The sequence below is a fragment of the Astatotilapia calliptera genome, chromosome 1 (genome assembly GCF_900246225.1).
Source record: "Astatotilapia calliptera chromosome 1, fAstCal1.2, whole genome shotgun sequence".
Classification (NCBI taxonomy): Eukaryota; Metazoa; Chordata; class Actinopteri; order Cichliformes; family Cichlidae; genus Astatotilapia; species Astatotilapia calliptera.
In genome coordinates, this window is record NC_039302.1 from 20,884,480 (window position 1) to 20,910,022 (window position 25,543).

General features: G+C 40.9%; 1 protein-coding gene across 1 annotated transcript; it reads left to right on the forward strand.

Moving 5' to 3' along the window:
- Positions 1–1,021: 1,021 nt before the first annotated feature.
- Positions 1,022–24,864, forward strand: prtga (protogenin homolog a (Gallus gallus)). Its single transcript, XM_026169135.1, has 19 exons — positions 1,022–1,268; positions 2,667–2,969; positions 9,185–9,329; positions 9,508–9,641; positions 9,779–10,075; positions 10,166–10,325; positions 10,743–10,990; positions 12,155–12,319; positions 12,846–13,151; positions 13,845–14,033; positions 19,867–19,962; positions 20,054–20,240; positions 20,698–20,825; positions 20,947–21,117; positions 22,456–22,626; positions 22,719–22,842; positions 22,983–23,124; positions 23,368–23,481; positions 23,714–24,864. The coding sequence occupies exons 1-19, from the start codon at positions 1,205–1,207 to the stop codon at positions 24,092–24,094; spliced, it is 3,525 nt and encodes a 1,174-aa protein (XP_026024920.1). The 5' UTR covers positions 1,022–1,204; the 3' UTR covers positions 24,095–24,864.
- The last annotated feature ends 679 nt before the right edge of the window (positions 24,865–25,543 follow it).

A 25,543-nucleotide genomic window follows, 5' to 3' on the forward strand; every position in this document is an offset into this window, starting at 1 on the left:
CCAGATTTTCTAAAAGTAGAACGGGAGACAGTGGCTTCAGCGTTCAGTCCCTCTCCTGTGAAACCAGCTCCCAGTTTGGATTTGGGAGACAGACAGCCTCTCTACTTTTAATATTAGAAATACAGAGTCAGGTGACTCTGAACCCTATGTTAGTGTTTTTGTGTTATTTTTAAAACCTTTTTTATATTCTTTTCTGTCCATTTTCATGGCAACTTTCATGATCTGCCTGTATGTTTTCCTATTACAAAAGTCCAACTTAATTTGGGCTTGCCTGAGACACAGCCGACTGGGAACCACATCTTTTGCCACACTCTGTGTTGGATCCCTTCCATTGTTTTTAGCTGGCAGCGCTCATGTTTTGACCATGATTCCTTTTGATCACTCAGGTGCAACAGCTTGTTAAAGATGGCAAACACTATAACTCAGGGATATCATATTAATTTTACATTGTGAACCACATTAAGCTCACTTTGATCTTATGTGAACAGGACCAGTGCAACTTTCTGAACTTTCTGAAACTTTCTAATTGAGTTTAATCACACATTTAATCTCTGAGATATTTCAATATATAAAGTACAATTTTAACAGTAGAGCTTGTTTTTTCTACACAGTCAAACAGATACCGCTTAAGCCCTAAATTATAAGAAATAACTATGTAAATTTACTGAAAATGTTCTGGTAGCACATTGCACAGACTGTCCTGCAATAATAAAACTGAAAATTTGTTCTTCTTTAATTGAATTTTTCTTTTTTGTTTTTTCATTTGCTTTTTGCTGTGAACTCACTGCAAAAATCACAAATCAGAATCAGAATCAGAAAGACTTTATTTATCCAAAAGGGGCAATTAAGGTACAACAGAGCAGCATGACGTTGAAGATAAGGACAGGGCATAAACAGGCAATAAGAGTGAGAGTATAAATACACAGAATATACAGTATATACACAGTTTTAAAATTACACAGTTAAATTTCTATAGTAATGTTTTCCCAGGTGTAGTGTCCGTGCCTTGCCGCTAGGTGGCGCCGCACAACACGCTGTACTATGGATGTGATTAATTGGTGTTACCGTCCACCCTCGGCCGGACGAGGGAAGCTGTCCTCCTGCACCTCTGAGTAGGGAGTCCTCTTCGTCAGTAGCAGAGCAGCTCATGTGGAGGAAGCAGCAAGGACAGAGAGCAGCTAGCATGCGCGGACAATTCACGTAAATGGCGCGATTTAAAAGGAGTTTATACCAGCGTCTGCTGTTTGTCGTTTTTCTTCCAATCACAGGTAAGAAGCAGGACCACTTTTACTCATTTTAACCTGTGAGTGCGCGGCGTCCTGTATGGACATCACTGACTGTCCCGTGAGGACGTGTGTGTTAGTCTGCGGACTTTAACGGAAGCTCGCAGATTCAGTTTAACGGTTTTAACTTTTAGCTAGCTGCCTAAAATAAACCGAAGACACGGAGGCAGTTTTTAAACATATTTGGTAAAAAGTTTTATTTTAAAAGCCATAAAACATGAGTATTAAAGGCAATATTTCCTATTTTGGTTCATTCAACAGTCAGTCTTAACTTCAAATGTTCACCTGGTTAATTGTAATCTATTTACAGGTAGATATAAAAACTGTATTATCAGGGGTGTCAAACATGGGGCCCGGGCGCCAGAATCGTACAGCTAAAGACTCCAGGTTGGCCTATTAGATAACTTCGAAAATGTGAAGGAAGCCATAATTTTTCGACTTTTAATTGTATTTTCATATGTGGCTACACCTTTTATTACTAACACAGACCTCCTCCATGGTCGTTGATACTGCGCAAAACAAAATAAGTAACAGATTAACAATTAAATGACAGAAAGTTTCATTTTTTAAGTAACTACTATAAAAAGCCACCATTTTTGCACTAGGTTGACTGTTAAAAAACAAAAAGATGACATTCTGTCAATAAACAAGAAATATCCATTTTATAATTACAGTATAGTTACAGCTCTTCACAGTGACCCAACAAAGTTTTTTTTCTGTAAATTTACATGTTTATCTCTTACAGTTTAAGCCCAAAGCATTATTTCTTTGTCATGTGGAAAAACAGATAAAGAGGAAGTTCCCCCAATGTAAAATGAGTTTAACATCCCTGCGTTAGAACATCTGAATATACTTTAAAGGTACCACAGAGTATTAGTAGAAACTGTGAGTCAGGTGTTGAGCTGAAATCAAAGATCAGATCCAGCTACCAAAGCAAAATAAATACATATAACAGAGTTGGTTCATGAGTAATATGAGAAAAGATTCTTATACATTTTATAAGCTTGTAAGATGTAAATATAGTTGCACGTTGTCCTGTTAATGCTTTAAACTACAGGCTTGGTCTAATAGGACAATCTGTTTCATCTTCAGCTTTATAGCCTTAAGTAGGTGGTGCAGGAAGACCTCAAGCTTGAGTGTTATGACTATACTGGACAGTAGACTTCCTGCTGGCAGGCCTACAAGCCTTTTATATGTGATTTTTCCCTTAGTAGGTGCTGTAAACTGGCTCCACAGACACTGATGAGACCCAGCTAGAAATTATTAAACGTCTTTAATTTTTTTTTTTTACATCAGGCTGGTCTTAAACTCTTTAACTGGTGTACAAATGCTGTTAAATTCCTTAAATCATAACAACTCTCTTCCTGGTCTCTCTACCTGCAGGTGTGTTGTGCTTTAGTGAGTTGTTTTTCATCAAGGAGCCCCTCGATGTCACCGTCATGCGGAAAGAAGCAGCTATTTTGGACTGTCAGGCGCATGGAGAGGCGCCCATCGACGTCAAATGGCTCAAGAGCGGAGTACAAATCGCGGAGAATGAGCGGGTGTACCTGCTCTCCAACGGCTCCCTTTTTATTTCAGAGGTGGAGAGCAGAAGAGGAGACAAATCAGATGAGGGGTTTTATCAGTGCCTTGCTCAGAACAAGTATGGAGCAATCCTGAGCCAGAAAGCCCACCTTACAATCGCAAGTGAGTATCAGGGATATGAGTTGTGTAATCTAGCATGATTTGCTGCTATACGCATATTTATTTGATGCTCAGTCTGGTCTGGTCTGGGCAGCTTTGGTGGCAGCAAGAAGATGGACAAAGTCTTCAAAGTTAGAGCTTAAAAGGGATGCTGCTGGGAATTGAGGAAAATGCCCATTGGTGTGTTAATGAAGGACCAGGAGATTTGAAAGGTTAGGAGCAGTGTGGGATACTGGCTCTCCAATGCGAAAGAGCAGATGACCCCTATTCACTGGCCCTGGCTTTCATGTTATTGCACCCTGATGGCTCGAGGAATTGTTCTTTTTGAATGCTTTCTCCTCCTGCGTTGTGCGAGTTGGCCTCGTATTTTCAGGGGGAGGCAGGGGAGGCTTCAGACAGAGTTGGTCTTTTGGCACCTTATATCTTCTTCCACTCACAGGCCCTGAAATTTGCTGTCTTGTTGTGCCACTTTGTAAAATGTGTGCGTTTTCTATTGCTTTTGATCAATTAGTAACCCAAAAATACATACAAAAAATTATTTAATTTTTTTTGCAGTGCTGTAGGGAAGGGGATTTTAAGAGCAGGTTGTGCCAAAAAACTGCAATTAGCATGTGTTACATAACAGTTATTGTGTTTACATTAATTATTCTGGAGCGGTACCACAGGCCGTGCTTTCTGATAGAGCTCCCAGTCATAACTCAGACATTTTCTGGTGTTTAAAAAGTGTGGCTTGATTAATTGATTGAGTGGTTTAGTTTGCTTTATAGCTTTAAGTTAAGAGGTGATAAAGGCTGCCTGTAAGCTTTACTAGTTTGTTTTAAAACAGCACTTAGACCTGCTGGAAGGTCTATCTGGTAGCTCATAAAGTTTTCACATACCTGAGAAATGCTCAGTTGAAGGACACAGAGGTAGTAGTGGGGGTTGTTGTAAGTGGTTCTCACACACACACACAAATGTGAATTGCTGCTCTCCCAATACTGCGGCTTTACCCTGAGTGTCTAAATGACCAAACTTTATTGCAGGCCTTAGCAGGTCAGTAGGCATCGTAGGCTTAACCCAATTGTCTTCTGCCTCACTGCCCCGGTGAAAGAGTATAAAGCTTTTCACTCTCTTTTTGTCCACTCCCGGCTCACAAAAGAAGAAGGCATTCTTCGTGGGCAAAAGTGGACAGAGCTGCTGGAAGTGGTCACCACAGCAAGGCTAATTGCACTAGTCGTAAAAGTTAAATATTAGTAGATCTGCATTTTGATTAATTATCATATGACATGCCTGTTGCATGGGGGTCTGCTCATTGATGTCTGAATTTTGGAGTCTTTTCATGTGTTCCTCAGCTGATTTATGCTGCTTTTGCAGACGGTCTGCTCCTTGGTAGCTTTTTCAAACGTTGCTCCATCTCTGGATGGATGTTCATTGTTGTTTGAGAAATATGGTGGTGATGGAAGGTAACTTTAAACACAGGATCCTGAAGCACAAAGGTGAGAAGGGATTTGGCCTTGATGAAAAGGAATGTGACACCTGAGCCTCATCGTGTGACTTTTGTCAACAGACCTCAGATTGATGGGGATTTCAGTACAGGGACTGACTCTTGAGTTGTCTCCCCAGAAAAATATACCACTACAAGTGAATACTGTATAAAAATAGGAAAATTTCCAATTTTATTTTTAATAAACATTTACAGCTCTGGTGTATTTGTAGCTCCCATACTGATGTAATGTGGGCACTGTCTGCTAGTGAAAGGATATCCTCATCCTGGTGAAAGCTGATGAAGTGAAATGAAACAGTTTATTCACTTAAAAATTTCCAGTAGGAATAAACACAGTGAAAATGTACAGTTCATTGACTCCAGTGGTAGTAGTTGTGAGGCCTAGGAGACATTGATAGGCTACAGGTACCTGTTTATGGAGGCTTCTCAATCAAAGTGGCCACGCCCCTAACCATCCTCTACCATTCAGGTGGATGAAATGCAGCTGCAAACATGCTGTAAATTTGGAAATTTTAACATGGATGTCTGTAGGGATTTATGTATGTTGTAGTAAGCCTTGAGTGGCCATTAGAGAAACTACAGTGTTTTGAAATTTGTGGCTCAGTTCTTGCAGCTCGTAAGGTTGATACTTGGTAGATCTGAGGACTAGACTAAGACAATAAAATTATGGCCAGTGTGTTAGGAAGTGAATGCCTCATGGTCACTGTTTTCTTCCTCTGGCACACGAACTGATCTTGATTCCCATCCCTACCTGCTGTCCAACAAGAAATAATAATAATAATAATTTTTGTTGATGAAATGGGCAAAAATAGCCAGAAAATGCATAGAACTCTGTTAAGTCAGATAACAGAGATTATGATAACAGTATCCTGGGTTAGTGGTTTGTTGAACTTTTTTCATGTTTATAAGAAAACAAATTTTCCCAAGTGAAGTTGTCACTGTTTAAGAGAGTTTGGCATGAATTCTTACTCTGGGTAGTCTTCACTTTTTTATGCTCATGCCTTAAAGGAGGTATTCTAAGGAGCTGTTGCAAAGTTTATTTTACGTCGCTGGTGTGTCCACAGCCTGCAAGGTCAGGACTGTGACATTATTTTAAGTTGCTAAGGAATGCATCTGACTTGCACCAGCTTGGCACATTTTGAAGACAAATGCAAACCTTGCACAGTGTGAACTGCAATCTGAGTGAAGGAAATGCCCTTAAGTGAGACAACTCAAACCCAAGATTCTTGCTTTTCTCCTCTGCTGGTTACAAAAGGTTACCATGGTTCCCCTGAACACCGGGCCCTAAGGTCAAAGGTTTCTTTTAACTGTTCAATAGATGGAGGTGCAGTGGGATGCAGAGTAGGCCTAAAATCTGTCCTGCAATAATGCTGGGTGCGCATCTGGCTTGATTAGTTTCCTTCATAGTGATCATGAGCATCTATCTCTCATATGTTTTATTTCATACCACAACAAAGGATAAAACTGTTGCCAAAACCAGAACACGGGTATTTACAGAGTGACTTTATTAACTCTGTTCTCTGCTAGGGAGTTTCAAGACAATGAAGCCACTGTTTGTGAGTGCAGGGTTGCTGTTGAGTGATTGGAAAACTTTGCAGCAGAGATAAGAAATTGGAGAAGGGGGATGAATGCTCTTTCCAACACTGCTCCCCCACTGCCCATTCGGAGTTTTGAGAGGTCACACTGCTCATGGGAATAGCTCTTTGTTTAGCCAGGCCAGTGGTCACTTGACTGTCCGACAGCCTGCATGGAGCAGCGCCACATCTGCCATGCAGCTAGTGATTGATTTTGTGGGTTTTTTCAGCCTTGCATTCTTCTTCTTCTTATCAGCCCTTTTTTTTTCTTTCAGAGCCTGTATCAATGTTCAGTAGGGCCAGTGATCATAGTAAAGGACTCATCACTCTTCATAATTAAATGACGATGCTTTTCAATAGTGCTGCTGGAATTGGTTTATTTTAGTCTCAGCACGTGGTTCACTCCAGTTAACAAGAATCAGGCTCATAAGAAGAGTAGATTTAAGGTAACCTAACTCTACTTAGAAAAGTCATGGAAAGTGCATGTTGTTGATTTAAACTGTGTAACGTGCTTTTCGTCAAATCTCTAGAAAGCTAGAGGTGCAGTATTATTCAAATTGACATAATGGAAATAATCTTTTTCAAGTAAAAACAATAAACAAGCAACAGTAAACTGCCATAATGACCTTTTGTGTGGTGGGAATTAAAACCACAGCTTTTATAACTGCTTATCCAATTAAATAAGACAGAGAAAAGACAATGACCTTTCAATTCATGTTATCTGTCAATTCTGGCTGTTGTATATTGTAAAAAAGCAGCTGGACCATCTGTACGGTTTTATTTTGTTGTAACAGAAACAACTGGAAGATGTCACTGATAGAACAAAAGAATTATTATTATTATTGTAAAACAGTATTTGAAAGCCTCACAGCTGGGGCAATGTGTTTTCTAGGTAGTTTTCCTGGCAGTTTGAGCAACAGGACTAGTTTGGGGTGGTCACACAGGACTCTGCCATAGTTGGGTGCTATGCAGGATTTGTGGAGGTCAGAGGTGAGAGGTGAGATTGCTGGGAAGGGCAGATGGTCGGAACTGCTTTGTCAAGCCTTTAGGGAATAAGGCTGAGGTATTTACTCTGTTTGATTTAGGGTAAAGGCCAAAATGTTACACCAGAGATTGTTATGTTGGTATATTTTGGTGTAGGAAAGGAAATTACACCACATAACTCACTGTGAAATACACAGAATAAATAGCCGAATCAGAAAATGTGTATATTTGACTGAATTAGAAAGAGCTCGGCTGTTTGCCTTGATGATTTTATCTACGTCTTAGATGCCTCTTGGCAAACATCATCCCTCAAAGAGTCCGCCTCCTGTTTTTCAGCTTGGAACAGTGCACAACAAACCCTCAGCAGTTAAAGATTTTCTTCCTTCTTGTCTTAGTGGTTAATCAATAATCAATGATTGTCCCGCTGTTTGTCAATCGAGCATCACTTGAGTGAATGGAAAGGCAGAGTGGAGAGGCAAAGGATCAGAGCAGCTCATCTCTCATGCCCTGCAGTCATATCACTTCAGCAGGGTAATGGCATTTTTGTAAGAGGTTGTGTTAAAACAGGAGGGGCAGGAGAGGGCCTGGGAGAGGCGGTTTCAATGCCTCTCTCTGCTTCTGTCCTCACATCAAACATCACAGTGGAGCTAAGGAGGCAACAGCTTAAGGCTAATTAGATTAAACGTGTCCATGGTGACGACATCTGATCCTGACAACAGTTTGACTTTTGTCCAACGGTTCATCAGAAATGGATGAAGCCAGCAGCCATGCCTTTTTAATGTTTTCATTCATGAAGTCCCTTGCATGACACAAAACCCCAAATAGTCCTAATAAAACTGCAATTTAGTAATTAGAAGTTAATTTTATCTCTGGAATCAAACTACAGATCCTTTCTTTCCTCTCCAAATGTCAGTTTGATTTGAAGCTGACAGTTTCTGTTAAATGTGTAAAAGTCATAATTCACTGAACGCAGTCTGAGCTCTGCTGTTGTTTAACACCACAGCAGCTGGCAGCACTGCTTACACACAGCCATCCATCACCCCCTCCCCTATACGCACCACTGTGTGTTTATTGCAGTTAAGGGATTTCCTGGAGACTTCTCTCGAAAGCAGAGGTTATCATAGCACTGAGCTAAAAGAAAAGTATCCCGATAAGGATGTTAAATATCAGAGTGTAAAGGATTATAGCTGGCAATGAGTAATTCGGATATCATTCATTTCACTGTTTGGTTTATGCTTGTTTCCTCTGTGGTTTCTCTTTGTTTTCTTCCTTATTTGTAGTTTATTTGGTATTTCTCCTTGCAGCATCTCCAAACGTCTCTTTGGATGGTTTTTTTTGCAGTAAACATGTGACAGACGTGGTTTTAACTTGATATCCTGCTTCCTGTTCTTTTGTGTTTCTTTTGCTGAGTGCTGATGGCTCACTGCAGCAGAAGCGGCTCTGGGTGTGTGCTCAGAGGTTAAAGAGCACCACAGTGTATTTGTTTATCCATTGCTGAATGGGTGATGGTTTTGACTTAAAAACAGGCAACAGCTTTTGAAAATGGACCTACTGAAATTGAAAATTTAATTTGTTGGTCCGCTGCAAAAATCCTTTAGTGTACTGATTTGTCCATGTATGCCATTGATAATTTGATTTATTTATTATAGTAAATGTTAGCAAGCTGTGGGGCTCACTGTTCTGTCTATCACAGACAAGAGTGCAATTGATTTCTTTTAACAAGCGACTGACCTCCTGCTTTTTAAGTAGAGGGGGGCATGAGGATCTGGGTGTCTTTCAGGATTTTTGTGACTCAAGAGGAACAGCTATTCAAAACTTCAATAGATTTACACAAACATCTAAAAGGTCCTTATTGTAAATCTGGTTGGGTCTTATTTGCTTGCTGCTTGGCTGGTGGCTGACACTAGCTCAGTTTCAGAGAAACCCAATCCACGCAGGATGTAGCTGTTCCACTCCAGTCACCACCTTCCAGCAGCATGCTGCATATTTACAGCTTCAGGAGCAGGAACGTCTGTTTTCTGATATCTGACTGAGATGGATGGATGATGTCATGATAATCACAAACTTGGATATGCTTGTAACACTTTTGTTTATTATTTTAATGATATACATTAATTCTCTGTACTTCTGCATACATAACAAGTCTCTAATCTGTCTCCTGGTTGGTTTTGTTGCAGGTATTTCCTCATTTTCAGTTCAGCCAACATCTATTGTGGCGACTGAAGGCTCAGTCGCCAGGTTTTCCTGTAAGACTGTTGCACACCCTCCTCCCATCATCACTTGGGAGTTCAATCGGGTCACATTACCCCTCGCCACTGAACGGTATGCACTCTGTTGTTTTCAGTTTAATTTCATCTTACTCATTTACATTATTCCTACACAAATTTTAGATAAGATTCTTTATTAGCCATTATTTCATGTTGTCTAAGATGTTTCATATGAAATTGGTTCATATTGTAAGTATCATTGTTGTGTGGGTGCGTGTGTTTCTGTCTTTCAGAATCACAGTCCTGCCCAGTGGTGTTCTTCAGATTCAGGCCGTGCAGCAGGCTGACGCTGGAAATTACCGCTGCGTTGCCACCAATATTGCTAGTCGACGCCGAAGCACAGAGGCCACCCTCACTGTGACCCCAGGTGTGTTAGCCAGCTCACTTTTTGCAAACTTGTAATATTTAAGCACACAGTTGAGTTAAAAAGTCTGACTCTGAAGCAGTTGAAAGCCTTACAGCTCACCATGTGCACTAAAGCTGTCTTCTGCTCTCTCTCCACAGGTCCCAGACCACAGCTTCCCCAGAGACCTCGTATCATCGCTTCACCACAGAACATCTCGGTGTCACTGCACCAAACTGCCATCCTGGAATGCATGGCCACAGGCAATCCCCGACCCATCATCTCCTGGAGCAGAGCAGACAGCAAACCTATTGATGTTTACAACACCAAAGTGCTGGGGAACGGCAACCTCATTATCACAGACATCAAGCCCCAGCACGGAGGCGTCTATTTGTGCAGAGCCACCACACCTGGCACAAGGAACTATACCATGGCCTCAGCTAATGTCACTGTGCTAGGTAAAAACAGAATATACTACTCAGGCTGTTCATGATTTCTATTTGTGATGATCACGTAGAATTGAACATATTGCTGTTCTTTTTCTAAAGCACCGCCTTCCTTGGTGGAGTGGCCTGAGAGCCTTACGCGCCCCAGAGCTGGCACCGCTCGCTTTGTGTGCCATGCTGAAGGAAATCCAACGCCTCGCATCACTTGGCTTAAGAACGGAGAAAAAGTTCACTCTAATGGTCGGATCAAGATGTACAACAGGCATGTTTCTCTCCAGTTCATTTAAAGAGTCATTACTGTGACCCCAAATTATCATGAGATGATATTTGAAAGTTCTAGTTGACCAGAACTTTCAAATATCACACAATGTTTTTCTTGTGACATTACCAATAAGTTTGATGTGTCACATGGCCGTCTTCCTATTGAAAAAACAAAAGTTGTATCCAAGATGGCCACCATGGTCACCACCCATCTTGAGGAGTTTGCCCCCTCACATATACTAATGTGCCACAAACAGGACTTTAATATCACCAACCATTCCCATTTTATTACGGTGTATCCATATAAATGCCCCACCCTGTATATTTATAAATGTGCCAATGGAAATTTTGTTGGTTTCCTCAAAATTTTCACCTGAAATCATCTGGGTCTATACTCTTTATCTCTGGGTGTCTCCAGCAAACTAGTCATCAACCAGATCATCCCTGAGGATGACGCCATCTATCAGTGCCAGGCAGAGAATGAGCAGGGATCAGTCCTCACTATGGCGAGGCTCATTGTGGTGATGTCAGAGGACCGGCCAAGCGCACCCAGGAACATCCGAGCTGACACTGTGTCAAGCTCTGCCATCCTTCTGGCTTGGGAGAGGCCTCTGTATAACTCGGATAAAGTTATTGCTTACTCTGTACACTACATGAAGGCTGAAGGTAAGCAGAATCCACACACATGTTTTGTTGTTGGGTTTTCTGGTAACAGGAACAGTACATTAAGACAGGATTTTCGTGGCAGTTTCAGAAATCCTACTTTCTGTCAGACACTGTGACGTTAGTGTTGTGTTGTTGTACTCCGGAGTTAATTGGAACAGCTGCGTTTTCTGAACCAACAAGACATGTTAAGCTTAAAGATGCAGGGTTCCTTCCTTTGCTGGATAAAACACAGGATGCACTATTCACAAGAAGCACAACGGTTGTAGTGTGGCAGCAGAAAAGCCTTAAAGCCTTTCAGTTTTCCTGGGAACTTTCTTTCTGTTGACAACAAGAGTCACATTTAAACAATGTAGCATTTCAGGAAAATGTGCAGGCTGTGCATTCAAGGACTGCACTTCATTATAATGCCACTGACTTCCATTGAGGAGGAGAGACGTACAGAATTCAACTATTGAAAAAAGAACACCTGCTGGATTTTTGGTGGGAATAAGGATGTCTGAGAAAAAAAACAGGATGTCGCTGAACAAATAACTGACATCTGTCAGGAATTTGTTGCACTTTTCACAGATTTTTTTTTGTCCTCTTGGTGCCACTTAAAGAAGCTGGTTATCAGGCAGTGTGCTCTTTACCTGAGGTTGTTGATAGAGGCTTGGGACTTAACTGAAGATCTACTGAAAAAGGGAACTTTTTAGCCAGTGTGATGGAGTGGCCAAAAGTGTGTATTCTATGAGGGGAAGATAGTTTAAATTGGACAGGAAGTCAAGCTTTGTTAAGACTTCCAGGGAGCCGTACTGAGGCATTCAGACTACACAGAATACATTTTTGTTTGCCTGAAGTACCTTAAGTGTGAAATTAGACCAGGTACCAATCCGTCTTTGTTTCTGACTTGGCTGGTTGTTCCAAGGGGCAGGAAATGAAAACTGCAGCTGCATAATGTTCTTATTACAATGAAAAAAACATGGGAATGCACAAAGCAAGCTGAGCAGTGGTAAAATAAGACAAAGTGACTGGACATACATAAAATGTTGAATAAATTATGAAAACCTACAGTAACAAAACTGTATCATATTCTTGCTGATTTTTGGGGGCTGGGGGCTAAAGTTTGAATGTTCTGCTTTTTATTGTTATCTCAACATTTTTTTTTTAATCCTGTCATTTGTCCAGGGTTAAACAATGAGGAATATCAAATTGTCATTGGAAACGATACAACTCGCTATATTATTGATGATCTGGAGCCAGCGCACAACTACACCTTCTATGTAGTCGCCTACATGCCAATGGGAGCCAGTCGCATGTCGGACAACGTGTTTCAGCACACACTTGAGGACGGTGAGGTCTACAATAACAAACAAAAAAATCATTAATGCAGTCAATACAAAACAAGAAATAAGCCCTGTTTAAGGTCATTGAATTTTCTGCAGATGGGTTAGCCATGGTCTTTCCTGTGTGATATAATTAAAAACAGGATATGAGGCTGTTTCATATGTTTTTTTAGTTGCATAGGTGGTTTTACTAGAGATTGCTGATAGCGTTTTTTGGCACATATGACGGGGTGCAGTGGGAGGTTTGAATGTCCAGTGTTAGCTACAAGGTGGTGCACAACAAGCAACTTCCTCCCTGTTTGGGCATTTCTTTAGGCTTTCAGATTGGCTAGCACTGGGAAACAGAAGGTTTGAGTAGATGGATGAGTGGTGCTGGGTGTTCAGAGTCTCTCTTTGACGTAATACACAAGAAAGAGTTAAAAGACAAAAAACCAAGACATTCTGAAACTGAGTGCGTAGAGCACCGTGAAGCTTTTGGCTTACAGGTTTACTTGTACATGCTCTGAGCTCATCATTTAAACTTTGGTCCACAGTACCCCTCCGCGCCCCTGAGCTCAGCCTCACCAGTCGCAGCCCCACAGACATCCAGGTGTCTTGGCAGCCTCTTCCAGACAAGCTGAGTCGTGGCCGAGTCTGCAGCTACCGCTTATCCTATCGTACCAGTTCTGACAGCGCGGTCTCACAGATAGAACTTCCTGGAGAAAAGACCCAGCATCTCCTGGAAAACCTGCAACCCGACACCATCTACCTTCTTCGAATTGTTGCCGCCACCAGCGTAGGGTGGGGTGAGCAGTCCGCCTGGACATCGCACCGTACCCCGAAGGCATCCGGTGCTCAAGGTACTTGAAGAATTGTCCTCATAACCTCTAAAATAGAAGCATTTAATCAAAAATATGAAGTCAGAATTGTACTTTAAATAGATTCTCATCCAAGCAGAGGAAGTTGAGTCAAAAATGTGAATTGGGCAAGAGATTGAGAAGAGCACGCTTTAATAATCTTGTTAAGACATTGCATTTGTTTCTCTCTGACCTTTACCCTGTGCTGTCAGTAACATTGGAAGGGCTTTGGTCATGGGTCATAAAGGGAGACCTCGGGCTTCAGAGCTGGACAGAATATATGGCTGTTTAGAGCTAGATCTGAAGCTTTGGGAAGGGGGAGGGGAGGATTTGTTTTTTTTTCTGTCCATCTCTTTTACCCTTAGTGTCCAGTGTAAACTCTGAAAGGCAACTTCTATTGGCAAACTTCATTCCCGTCATTCCTAAACGTGTGAAACAAGCTTCCTTATCTCTACGTGTGGTTTCTATTGAGTATTTAAAAGTATGGGGGGATGGGGGCATTATTTAACTTTTCAAAAACATTTACCTGGTCAGGACAGAAGCTTCCTCTGTCACTCAAAAACAGCTCAAATAATGGATTGTAGTTGTTTTAGGATCAAGTTCCTCTTTTGTACGACTTTATAAGAAGACTGTGACGTACTTATATTAAATAAATAAATAAATAAATGTGGTTCGTATGGTCTTATTCTTCTGCAGTTCCCCTGGCTCCTGAGCTGCATCTGGAGTCTTTAAATTGCACCACTATTTTGGTACATTGGCAGCTGGCACCCAGAAACTCAGCGAATGTGCGGGGCTACAAGCTATTCTACCATGAGGAGAGCCAGCCTGAGAGCACCCCAGTTCAGTTTCACGCCTCGGATAATAAACACACCATCGGAGGGCTCGGTGAGTTTTCACCTTAGGTTATCTTCTGCCACCAATTTGGCTGTTTGGGTCATTTTACAGTATTTTCACATGAACACCAACACATGATGGAAGTTTCGTGTTTACTTTGCAAGTTTTAAGATCTGTTAAGATTTTCAGGCAATCTTTGAAAATGTTGATTTTTAACAACGTGTTATTGGTTTAACAGTACTTGTTTTTTTTTTTATTAATATTGCCTACGTCATAATTAAAGGTGTCATAGTTTAATGATTTAATATGGCTGGAAATGGATATTTGCTATGAAAAGATGTGTTGAACTGATGGGGTTCTTTGCAGGGAAAGTGTGTGTGTGTAATCAGAGACCGTCTGTGTTTTGGTAGCTGCTGCATGTGAGTTCCCAGCTAAGACATTTGTTTGATTTCAGTGTCCCAGATATTCAGATGAAATGATCAAACTTAGCATAATTTGAATGCCAGTATTCTAACAACTAAAGTAATGGACAAGGTGTACATCCTGTTGCTTACCTGCCTTGTTGCTTGTTTATCATGTGTGTATCTCTGTCATTTATGGATATACATACAGTAGAGAAAGCAGTCTTTAAGATTTTTTATTAAAATCTGGATGCATCTTTTTAGGGAACGTGAGCGATTAATTAGCTTAAGTCATGTCACATTTGGAGCAGAGGTTCTTTAAGTGGGAAATATATCAGCATCACATCCAGTTTCCACGACCTCTTGACTTCTGCGGGACATCAGTGTGCGGCTTTTCTGCTGCTGCTGAATAGTGTTCGGGACACATCACAGCCTCTCTGCCCTTTAGGTCAGATTCATTTTATCTTTTTTTGTTTGAGAGCGGAAAGGGAGCTCAGGCTAGCTCCAAGGACAACTGACCATATGTGGCCAGAGGAGGTCAGCCAGGTGGTCATCAGCTGAGTTGTAAATCAGAAGCCTCTGTGCTCAAGTGAGATCAGAAAGGGAGAAAGACAAGGAGTCATTCTATATTACTGCAGGTGTGAAGTCTAAATGATACAGGTGTTCAGTAAGTTAGAATTTACTTCAGTAAACACTACAACTGTTTAGGCTCATTCTGCCACATCCTATGAAAAATATGACAACTAAACCCATTTCTCCTGCTAGGATTAACTCATAGTTGAATCTAGTGCAGATAAAGTCACAGACACTAAAATTACTTGCCTAGATATGAAGTTATACCTTGAATATTATTTTAATGATAGCTATAGCTTGAGGTGCTGGAAAAAGTAAAAAGATTCCTCTATATTCAGCTAAAGTTTGTGTGTGTGTGTGGGGGGGGTTTCAGTATTTATTAAACGTTTCAGCAAGAATGGTTGTATGAAATATTTCTAAGCTGTTTTGGTTTTTGTTTTCTTGTTTTTTGCCCTGAATATTGGATGTTCTGGGTTGTTCTGGGAGGACGAGCGAGCTGTGGTCACTCTGTAAAATACAGCTTCTGCTGAATTAAAAGAATCATCTTTTTGTTCCTCGTTGTTAAAACAGCTTTCCATGGCCGTGTTTTAAAGAGGGTAAGACTGTTTTGTGGAGGCTGATTTATCATGCCTTTTATGACTCCTTTGAGCAGTGTTGCTGGAGGAGAATTAGGATCAAAGACTCCTATTCTGTTTGGCTTTGAGGGCCACAAAGATGGTGTATTAGCCAGAATTTCAAGGAAAACCATCCTCTGACCAACTGAGAGCTGTTAGCTAAACAATGAGCATGTCTTGTGAGCTCACTATGTCACAGGTTTGAGATTTCTTCCTCATAAATTAGCTGCAGCGCTGTGCATGGGGAGAAAGGTGTGAACTGAAGTGTCTGACGTCCTGTGTGGCAACGCATCCTGCAGCACAGAAGGCATTTCTGTGCTGTGAGCAGTCTGACATTTCCTCTAATTATATCTGCTTTCTTTTCCTTTGAAATTATTTTGATAATTATGTTTTACACAATCTTGTTACAACATTTGAATTCTTGTTAAAATGAAGTTTGCATTGGAAAAAGGTTGAAAGGAAATTTGGATGTTAAAATGAGTCAAAAAGTAGCATTAGCATGAGTTATAAATATTTTTGACTGCATTGGCATTTGTCACAGTAAGCTTCTGGCCACTCCAGACCAACTAAAGCTGTGGAAGAGTCCAGTGAATTCAACAACTCTTTCTTTCTGTCTTATTTATTTGTTATTTTTATTTCTATAAGGGGAGAATGTGTGTTTCCTTCTTTTAGAAGCAACATTGCCTCACTTTTAAGGTGATCTTTAAAGATGATCAGGCAATGAGCAATGCTCTCAGCGCGATATGGCAGCCTTGCTTCTGTCAGTCTGCCCCAGGGCAGCTGTGGCTACAGCTGTAGCTTGCCCCCACCAGTGTGTGAATGTGAGAGTGAACGAATAGTGGAATTGTACAGTGCTTTGAGGGTCTCGAAAAGTGCTATATAAATGCAATCCATTATTATTATTATTATTATTATTATTATTATTATTATTATTATCCAGCTTAGATGATAGGCAGTAATCGGTTACATCAGTCTAGTTGTAGTGAATTTTCTCCATATTCCCTTATGGGTTTTCCGCCCCTGTTTTGGATTTACATTTAAGTGGTCTTAGATGAATTATTGGATTATTGAATTATGAATGAATACATTAACTGTGTCTGTTACACTGTTATTTACTGCAAATTGTTCTCATTAGATAATGGCAGCTAGTAAAGCTGATTGAAATGAGCTCGTAGACTGATGCAGTGTTAGTCACAGAGCGTCATATGCTTTGGAAATATTTATGGGTTTATAATTCAGTGTTTCAGTGCCTGTGTTCTGGCAGTTTTACATTTCAAATTACATTTTATAGCTTAAGTTGCCTGGCCCCATGTGGTTACTTAATAAGAAAGCTGCCCTAAAACTATATATAGGTTTGTGTTTGCTTTTCTTTTAAACTCGGCTTTAAAGATGTGCTAGAAGCAGCTTTGAAGCTGTTTATCATTGCAAATCAAATCAGCTTGTGCTGTGAATTAATTTTTTCATAATCTACTTGATTTTGTATACAGCAGTCAATAGTATTGATTTCTGAACTGTCATCTGTAGGAAAAACCACAAACTGCTGATTCAGCTGCAGAGAACATGCTCTGAACTCACTCATGACAAGCCAGATGATTGAAAGCACACCATAAAAAGCAGGAATGTGGTTTTAGAGGCTCCAGTTTGGTATAAATGGCACGGTGATGTGACCTTTCCTCGCATGTGTATTCGTTGCTTGGCCCATGAACAGCACAAGTTGTCATAGCTGAAGCTTAAAGACCTCTCATACCTGTTGGCACCAGGCAGGACTGCAGATTTATCTCACAGCTGCAGGCCATGTTGCATCTTGTCCACTCCTTTTATTAAACATGAGGCAAAGCATGTTCTGTGTGAAATACAGTCTTCATTTGAAAAAGGCTATGTCATGTTTAACCTGCATGTGTGTCTGCTGATTTGTGTTGGAGGCTAAAGACAGGAATAGTAGGGGTGGTGGTGGTTAATAGATGCCGGTGTGAGGGCTCTTGCAGGAATTGACATTTATTGCCTCTCTTCGGGCCTGGGGGCCTTTCGCAACAGAACAACACTGCAAGGGCCAACAGGAACTGCATTTTAGCTTTTTTTTAAAAAAAAAAAGGGGGGGGGGGGGGTTCACAAATGGCTTGAATATCCCCAAACAGAATAATTTATGGGAGTAAAAGCCTGTATCCCAGTGGAAAGGACAGGAAAGCATCTTCTCCTGAGGAATGGCTTTGAAAGCGGAATACAATGTGTAGTATTGTAATCACATTTAAAATTTGTAAATCTAGTTCTGCATATGAAAAATACCTTCCAGCAGTAATATTTACACTCAGTCTTTTAATTAAGCAAAGAAACCCCAGTTATACAGTTGTGAGTGAATTGTTTCATGTAAGAAGATGGAGAAACTTCTTAAACATTTTCAGTTTAACTGTGATGCACTCGCAGCTCGAGGAAAGTGAGTGAGTCACTTCGTCTGAGTTGCATCATCCCCTACAACATTTGTAATGATTGTGCTTGTTTAATTAAAAGTGACTTTTATTTATTAAGTCTCCTCATTTCTCTGTTTTTTTTTTTTTTACTACAGTTTATTTTTGCTTTTTTTGAGTAGCTTGTTTGATGGATTTTGAAACATGCCATATAAGTTTTTTTTATTACATGTGCTGTAAATTAAACAGAATAATCATCAGGAACACTCAGTTCAGACTATTTTCTTATCTTTTGCTGAGGCAAAATCCTCGTTGTTGTCATTTGTTGCTTTGATTTTGTTCACCTGACTGTGTTGTTGAGAGCTTCAAGAGTCATCTTCATGGTTTTATCAGGACACTTTGATATGATGCTACTTTAAGTCAGTTTGACTCTTGGTGGTTCCCTGCTTTTTCACTCACTTCCTCCGCTTGACCCTCCCCCTTCAAGGGGAGAGAGGTAACCCTCCCCCCTTTTTTTGCAGGATTTAGCTTGCTCAGATTCCATGTCAAAGGTCATGGCCCAGATGTCACAGCTTCCCCCCCACTCATAGCTCCTCTCTCACATAATTACGGCAGGCCCATTGTATTGTGGGTTTGGGTAGAGGTGCATGCTACATGCCTACTCCTCTTTAGAGGTAAGGCTTAACAAGCGGCTCAGAAACTCCAGATAACAAGGAGGACATTGTAGAGCTGTAGAAGTCGAGGAATTCTGCTTTCACTTAGTTCTGGAAGTAACAAAGAGAGGGACAGTCCTTCTTCTCTGTAAACATTTGTCTACTCTGCAGCAACTCATGAGATAGTTTACATTGCTGAATATTGTGTTCTTTTATTTTTCCTCATTGCTTTTAATTGTCTTTAGGAATAACTAAGGTTTTAGGCTTCCTGGGCAAAAAAAGAGGTTCAGCTCATATTCCACACCCATGACCCCAGATTCTTTCAGTTTTATCTTGGCCTGACCTGTTGGCCCTGGTGTGGCTCCAGTGAAACTCCTCAGGGCTCTGTGGGGGTGCAATGTGTGTAGCTCCACCCACGCTAAACTTTGCAAACTTCCATGGAGATAAATTCATCTCCTGTGGTCTCCCTATTCTCTCGAGCTTCTAAATGTCTGAACATCAAATACATCTGTTTGTGTTGTCTGCGGGACACACAGGACTCTGATAGTAGTAGTTGTAGTAGTAAGGATTGATTGGTTTGGATTTTGTTATTTTGCACATCCACCTGGTGTTTCTCACCAAACTGTGATCCTTTGAAACATTATTTAGAGACTCTGGGTCACATTTTGTTTACTGTTTTTAAGCACTGGAAATTATGACCATTTAGGGGTAAAAGGGACATGTGGTCAGTTGGCTATTGTTCAGCAGAGGGTCTCCAGGGTCACTAAGGTCTGCTACTGCTGCTGACCATCAGCAGTGTCCTCCCCAAGGGGTTTTCACTCCAGATTTAACCCCTAGATTCAGGACCCGAGTAGGTGTGGCCACTGACCAATGACCAGCAAGCCTGACGGGGCCAGAGAAAGAGCTTTCTTTATATGTGGTCAAAAGGCTGGGGGTGACAGGGTGATGGATGGGGGGGGGCTTATCTGTTCTGCTGCCTTGGGTGGTGTCGAAACTGACCAAAGGACTCGCAGCACAGAGCATCTGTCGCCCTGCCCTACCCCTCGTTCTCACCACGCCATCAAACCAGAGCACATCACTGACCTCACACCCACACCGGCCAGCTCTCTTTCACACAACACCCCCACTTCCCATTAGCTTTAGGAAACACATCTGGCACTGTTGTGGCCTATACTGACTTGTGTAAGGAACTGTCAATCTAAATCTTTAGTGCTCTTTTTTTTTTTCATCTCTTAATGTAGATCCAAGGAAGAAGTACCACGTTAAGATCCTGGCTTATAATGTTGTGGGAGATGGGTACCAAGCAGACCAGACTATCAGCACCCCTGGATGTGTCTGTAAGTCCCACATTATAATAGAAAAGTCAGACCACATGGTGCAGAAAAAGTGGGGAAAAAATAACAGTACTAATCTAGATGTACCTCTCAGCTGTTCGAGATCGCCTGGTACCCCCTCCACCTCCTCCACACAACGTGTATGCTAAAACCAACAGTTCGACCACCGTCTTTCTGCACTGGAGTCGACCAGCATTCACCTCCAGCCACGCAGTCAACTATACCGTCCGCTGCAATCCAGTTGGTCTGCAGAATGCCTCCCTGGTGCTCTACCTGCAGACGTAAGAAATTACCCTTCAGACCAAAGTGAACATGACTACATGTAGATTGATTTTCATATTTGTTAGCGTGTAATTTCAACTGCATTTGCTGCATTTACTGTACGACTGCCTGGTTTCCTTTCATAGTATAGTTTTTATTTTAACAGTATTTTTTTAAACAGTAATTTAGATTTTTTAGCAGCAGCTGATTATCACAACCTAAAATCAGCTGAATGCATTTCTTATACTGTGTGTTTACAACACTTTAACAACATAAATGCTGTCTTCACACTTGTTTGGGAAAGTTTACAAGTACTTCTTTCTTTACACTGCCATCACAGCTCCATATCGCCCTCTTCTGGCCATTTCTTTGACCCTCTTTAAACATAGCTGTCTGAAGTTGGCTGGAATGTCTTGCCAGTAAGTATTGAATCTGTAAAGGAGAGCACAATTCTTAAAGTGTGCATGTATTCTGCAGGAGTGAACAGAGACTCCTCGTGCGAGATCTGGAGCCCAATACCAAGTACGAATTTGCTGTTCGCCTCCATCTTGACCAGCTGTCCAGCCCCTGGAGCCCTGTGGTCTATCAGAACACCTTCCCTAAAGGTGAAAATGCAGAAACATCTTATTCACCGATTAATTTCTTCATTTCTTCATGCACAAAGACGAACATCCCCATGTTAAAGCTGTTCTGAGTTCACTTTGTCTTTTCATTCTCACCTCCCAGCTCCCACGCAACCTCCTTCCAACATCAAAGTGACTCTAATTGAAGAAGACACCGCACTTGTTTCATGGAAGCTTCCAGATGAACTCAATGTACCTGTGACACGCTACACAATCCTGTATGCCTCCAGAAATGACTGGATAGCTGGGGAGTGGCAGGTGATGGAAAGGGAAGGTAAGGAGAGACTCAGAACAAGAGCATTTATGTACAGGTGTGTGTGTATATATGCATGACTGTCAAGGAAACGGTCATCTGGGAATCAGTGACTCTGCCTCTGTCTTCATTGTAGTCCCAGAATTCTCTAGAGTTCACTGCTTTGTCTTACTGCCAAGTGGTTTAATGAGACTACAACAAAGACTTTGATTTACAGTCTTGTTGACCATTTGCACATAAAGATGCTTTTAAATCTCTTCTGTAAATGAACAGCCTATATCTTTTTACTGCAATAATGGATGGTAAATAATTGTTATACATCTTATACTATGATAGATTATTGCTCACAATTTGACTCTTAGTAAGTACACACAATAAACCGATATCACAGGCATTGTCAGAATTGATTTCAGTTATGTGTGTTTATTTATTTATTTTTAATCTTGTATACCCTTCATCATGATTCCGTCTTAGTCTGTTTTTACCTTGTTTAGCTTTTATACCTGATTTTACACTTTCATGCTTGTTTTTTGTTTTGTTTTGTTCCTTGCCTTATGTTTTTATTTATTTTATTTTATTTTTTGTCCTATTGTAAGCTGACCTTGAGGGTCTTTAAAGGTGCCTATAATAAGATGAATTATTATTATTATTATTATTATTATTATTATTATTATAAGGGTTACTGTGAAAACATAGTTAAAAAAAAATCCATGATTGTAAATGTCACAGGATAGTTCTCAGCTTGACCAGTATATTGGTTACCAGCTATTTGTCGTTATACCAATATCCATATTTATAATATATATTAAGCAAAAAATTAAAGAAGAGGCGGGAGAAACACCCTTTAACCTTTTTATGGGTGTTGGCATTGCATAGTGTGTCCACCAGAGGGTGCTCTGCAACTTCCCTGTTGGAACATGTTTTGTTTGGAACGCTCTTCCCAAGCTGAGTTGGGACAATTAACAATAAAACAGGATTTTTAAACAGAATTGCTATATTATCTTAGTAAGGACTTGTGAGTAACCGCAGATGACAGAGATTTAGTGTGTCTGAAAGAAAATAATAGATCAGCTGGTATATTAGATTTTTAAATTGTTACATATCGGTCTAGTGTCTGATAATATTGGTATTGGTATTAAGCACCCTGTATCAATCTGGCTCTAGTAAACATTTTTTTAATTAATTGTTCTACTTCATGAACTTATTTTTATTCATCATGGATTACAGTGCCACAGAAGAGTCATAAACTACCTGAACATGGACAAACAGTGTGCTATTAAACGGAGAACCTTGTGGTCTTTGCTTCTTTTATGCTTTATACACACCGGTGTATTCAGACAGAATTTCATCTCACAACAGGGACCATCACCATGGCGCTGCTGGAGAACCTGAAGCCTGGCCAGATTTACTTCGTGAAGGTTTCAGCATCCAACGACATGGGCGACGGTCCGTTTTCTCATGCGGTGGAGCTGACAGTACGAGAAGGTCTCCCCCTTGGTCATGATATCCGGGTTTCTCGTGGCTCCACAAGTCAGTGAAACCAACATGATGTCTTACAGTGTAAAGAGTTTCTTTTTTTAAGAGGTTACATGATAACCTGACAATGTTTCCTCGGCCCATAGCGTTTTCTGATAACTTCTACCACCTGGATCAGAAGTCGATGACCGGTATCAGCGTTGGAGTCTGCATCGCTCTCATCTGCATCATCATCTGTGCCTTCATCATCATCTGCAGAGGCAAAAACAGGTACCTGGTGTCTCTGAGTGTAGTGACCATGTCCCACATCAATTCAATTCACTTTTATCTATATAGAGCCAAATCACAACAACAGTTGTCTCAAGACATCAAGGTTTCCTCTATGAACACGTCACTTTGTGTCCTTTCAGGAAACTTTCTGCTGTGAAAACATGCAGAGAGGGAATGAGCACATCTGCTGCAGCTGCAAGACCTCCATCCTCTCAAGGAGAAGCTGAGCATGCTGATGTGAGCATGCCAATGATGAATCTAAGCCATTTTCTTGATGCAAAGGTACAGCATGTCATACTCGTGACACTAAAATCCAGAAAAAAATATACTTTAAATATTTTAATTAAATGTGTTAAGTTATATTTACATTTTGAGAAATGTGACATTGTAAAAAAACAAAACAAATTCAAATAATCAGTGCCACAATGACAGTGCAGGTTTATAATTAAGTGCCAATGTGAGCTGCTTAAACAACAGTTGAACTGTAATAAAGCCTCTTTTCTTTTATTGCTGCTTTTCTTGCAGGGTGGAACAGATCTCATCATCAATTCTCTCGGCCCCATTCAGCACACCGCTGAGAAGAAAAGGAAATGGTTCTCCTTCAGCAGTGATGTGAAAAGTGAGAGTAAACCCACACAGGTGAGATTAAGAATAATGAGTCCTTCTCAATAAGTGATTACCAAATAATCAAACCTGAAGACGACAGCATGGTATGTTGTGTCTGTTGGGTTTAAATCTAGTTTGAATCACTTCTCATGAGGGCTGAATATTTTTTTCTGTTGATTTGCTCAAGATGTTAAGATCTCTGCAGATGTGAAACTGAGCCGTGAACAGTCAGACTAATAGGAGAAACTTTCTCTCTGCGCTGCAGAACACAAGACTTGACGCGGCCTCATACCAGCACGGCACCACAGTGCTGACCTATGAAGAGGAGCTTTCTTCAAACCAGCCCACCAACCTGCAGACCCTGCTTGGACATCCCGGCGACACAGAGGGATCTTCAAACAGCGAGGGCAGCCACGCCACCGGTGACTCAGGCCGCTACTCTCACGACGAGACGGAGCTGACCAACCTGTCCTCAGGGCCCAGCAGCCACCTTGCGTCTCCCACGGCAGAGGACGGGACCGAGTTTGACTGTAGCAGCTGCGCTGAAGAGTTGAACGAACTGTCAGAGGAAAATCAGAGCAAACAGAAGGCGAAGGAGTCAATGAATGCTGGCAGTTGTCGACACGAAGCCCAAAGCAGAGTGTGAAGGCGTGCCTCTGTATGTGTGCGTGTGTGTGTGAGTGTGAAGGCGGTGGTTTACTTGCACAAACATTCACATAATATAAAAGTGTGCGCACTCACCAGAGTTGACTTTATTGTTTATTTACACTGCACGTCAGTGAGTGCAGCGAAGAATGTCTGGAACCACGCTGCCTCTTATTTGGGCTGTTATGAGTTTGCCTTTTTGCTTTAATTGCATCACAGAGCTAAGAAATAGGCACACACATACCCCGTAAAACAAAAGTTATATAAGCATGTTAAACAGGAAAAGAAACAAAACAGACTAGTCGCCTAGACTAAAAGAAAAAAAAAATAAATTAAATAATTTAAAATACTTAATCACATTCTTCAGTAACCAAAGTGTGTTTAAATGTCACTGAAATATGTGGCTTTTAGCACAGTGCTTTACGTTACACACATGCGCCTTAAAGAACTAATGTGGAGTGGTTATGTCAGTTTACTCTGACATAGCCAACCTAAAAATCCTTTTAATGATGAAAGTACTGAAAAGACCATAATATTGAATTAATCACAAACAACAAACCTGATAATGTTATTTGAATGTGCAGGTAAACTGCTGGCCTATATGACTGTGTTGATTTTTTCTTTTTTCTTCTTCTTTGTTTCTACACACTGTGAACGCTAAGCTAACAAAGTCCTTCTACAGTATAAAGTGTTGACAGGAAAGCTCGTTTTATCCTTTTAACTTCCTTCTCTTTCTCTCTCACTCTCTCTTTTCATTTCCTGTGTGTGTGCGTTTGTGTGTGTGTGTGTGTGTGTGTGTGTGCATCTGTGTGTGTGTGTGCATCTGTGTGCGTGTGTGTGTGTGCGTGTGTGCATCTGTGTGCGTGTGTGTACGTGTTTTTCTCACCCACCATGAATGTTTAAAAAGGAGTGTCAAAGTGACATTTCTGATGCTATTTAAGAGTTTATCACTGGAGCGAAAGGGAGGTCCTTTTTGCGGATTATCTACCTCGGTTTGCCTCATGGGTAAACCTCCCACTGTATATTTAATAACTACTTAAACCTTGCGTTGTGTGATGGGCTGCTTCCGTCACATTACACTTTATACTTCCTCGTCTTCTCTCCTTGCTTTGTTCTGATGTACAGGATGGTAAGGGCGCTGCAGCTCACTCCTCTCGCTCCACCTGTGGTGTGGACTGAAGGATGTAACACACACTCACAGTTTATTATTTATCACCTCAGATGTTGCTGAGGCACTGAGCCAGTATTAATAGGTCTTTGTTCAGTTTTTTTTTATCAGTTACTGATGTAATGAATGTCTGTTTTATCTTTCTTTTTTCATCTTTATGTCGGTGTGCAGTCGCCCTTGCTACTCCTGTTTTTATACTACCTCGTTTAAGATTTAATTTTATTGTCTTATTGTTTTCCTAAACTCAGGGAACAAAGTTTAGTACGTGCGAAAAGTCGTGTA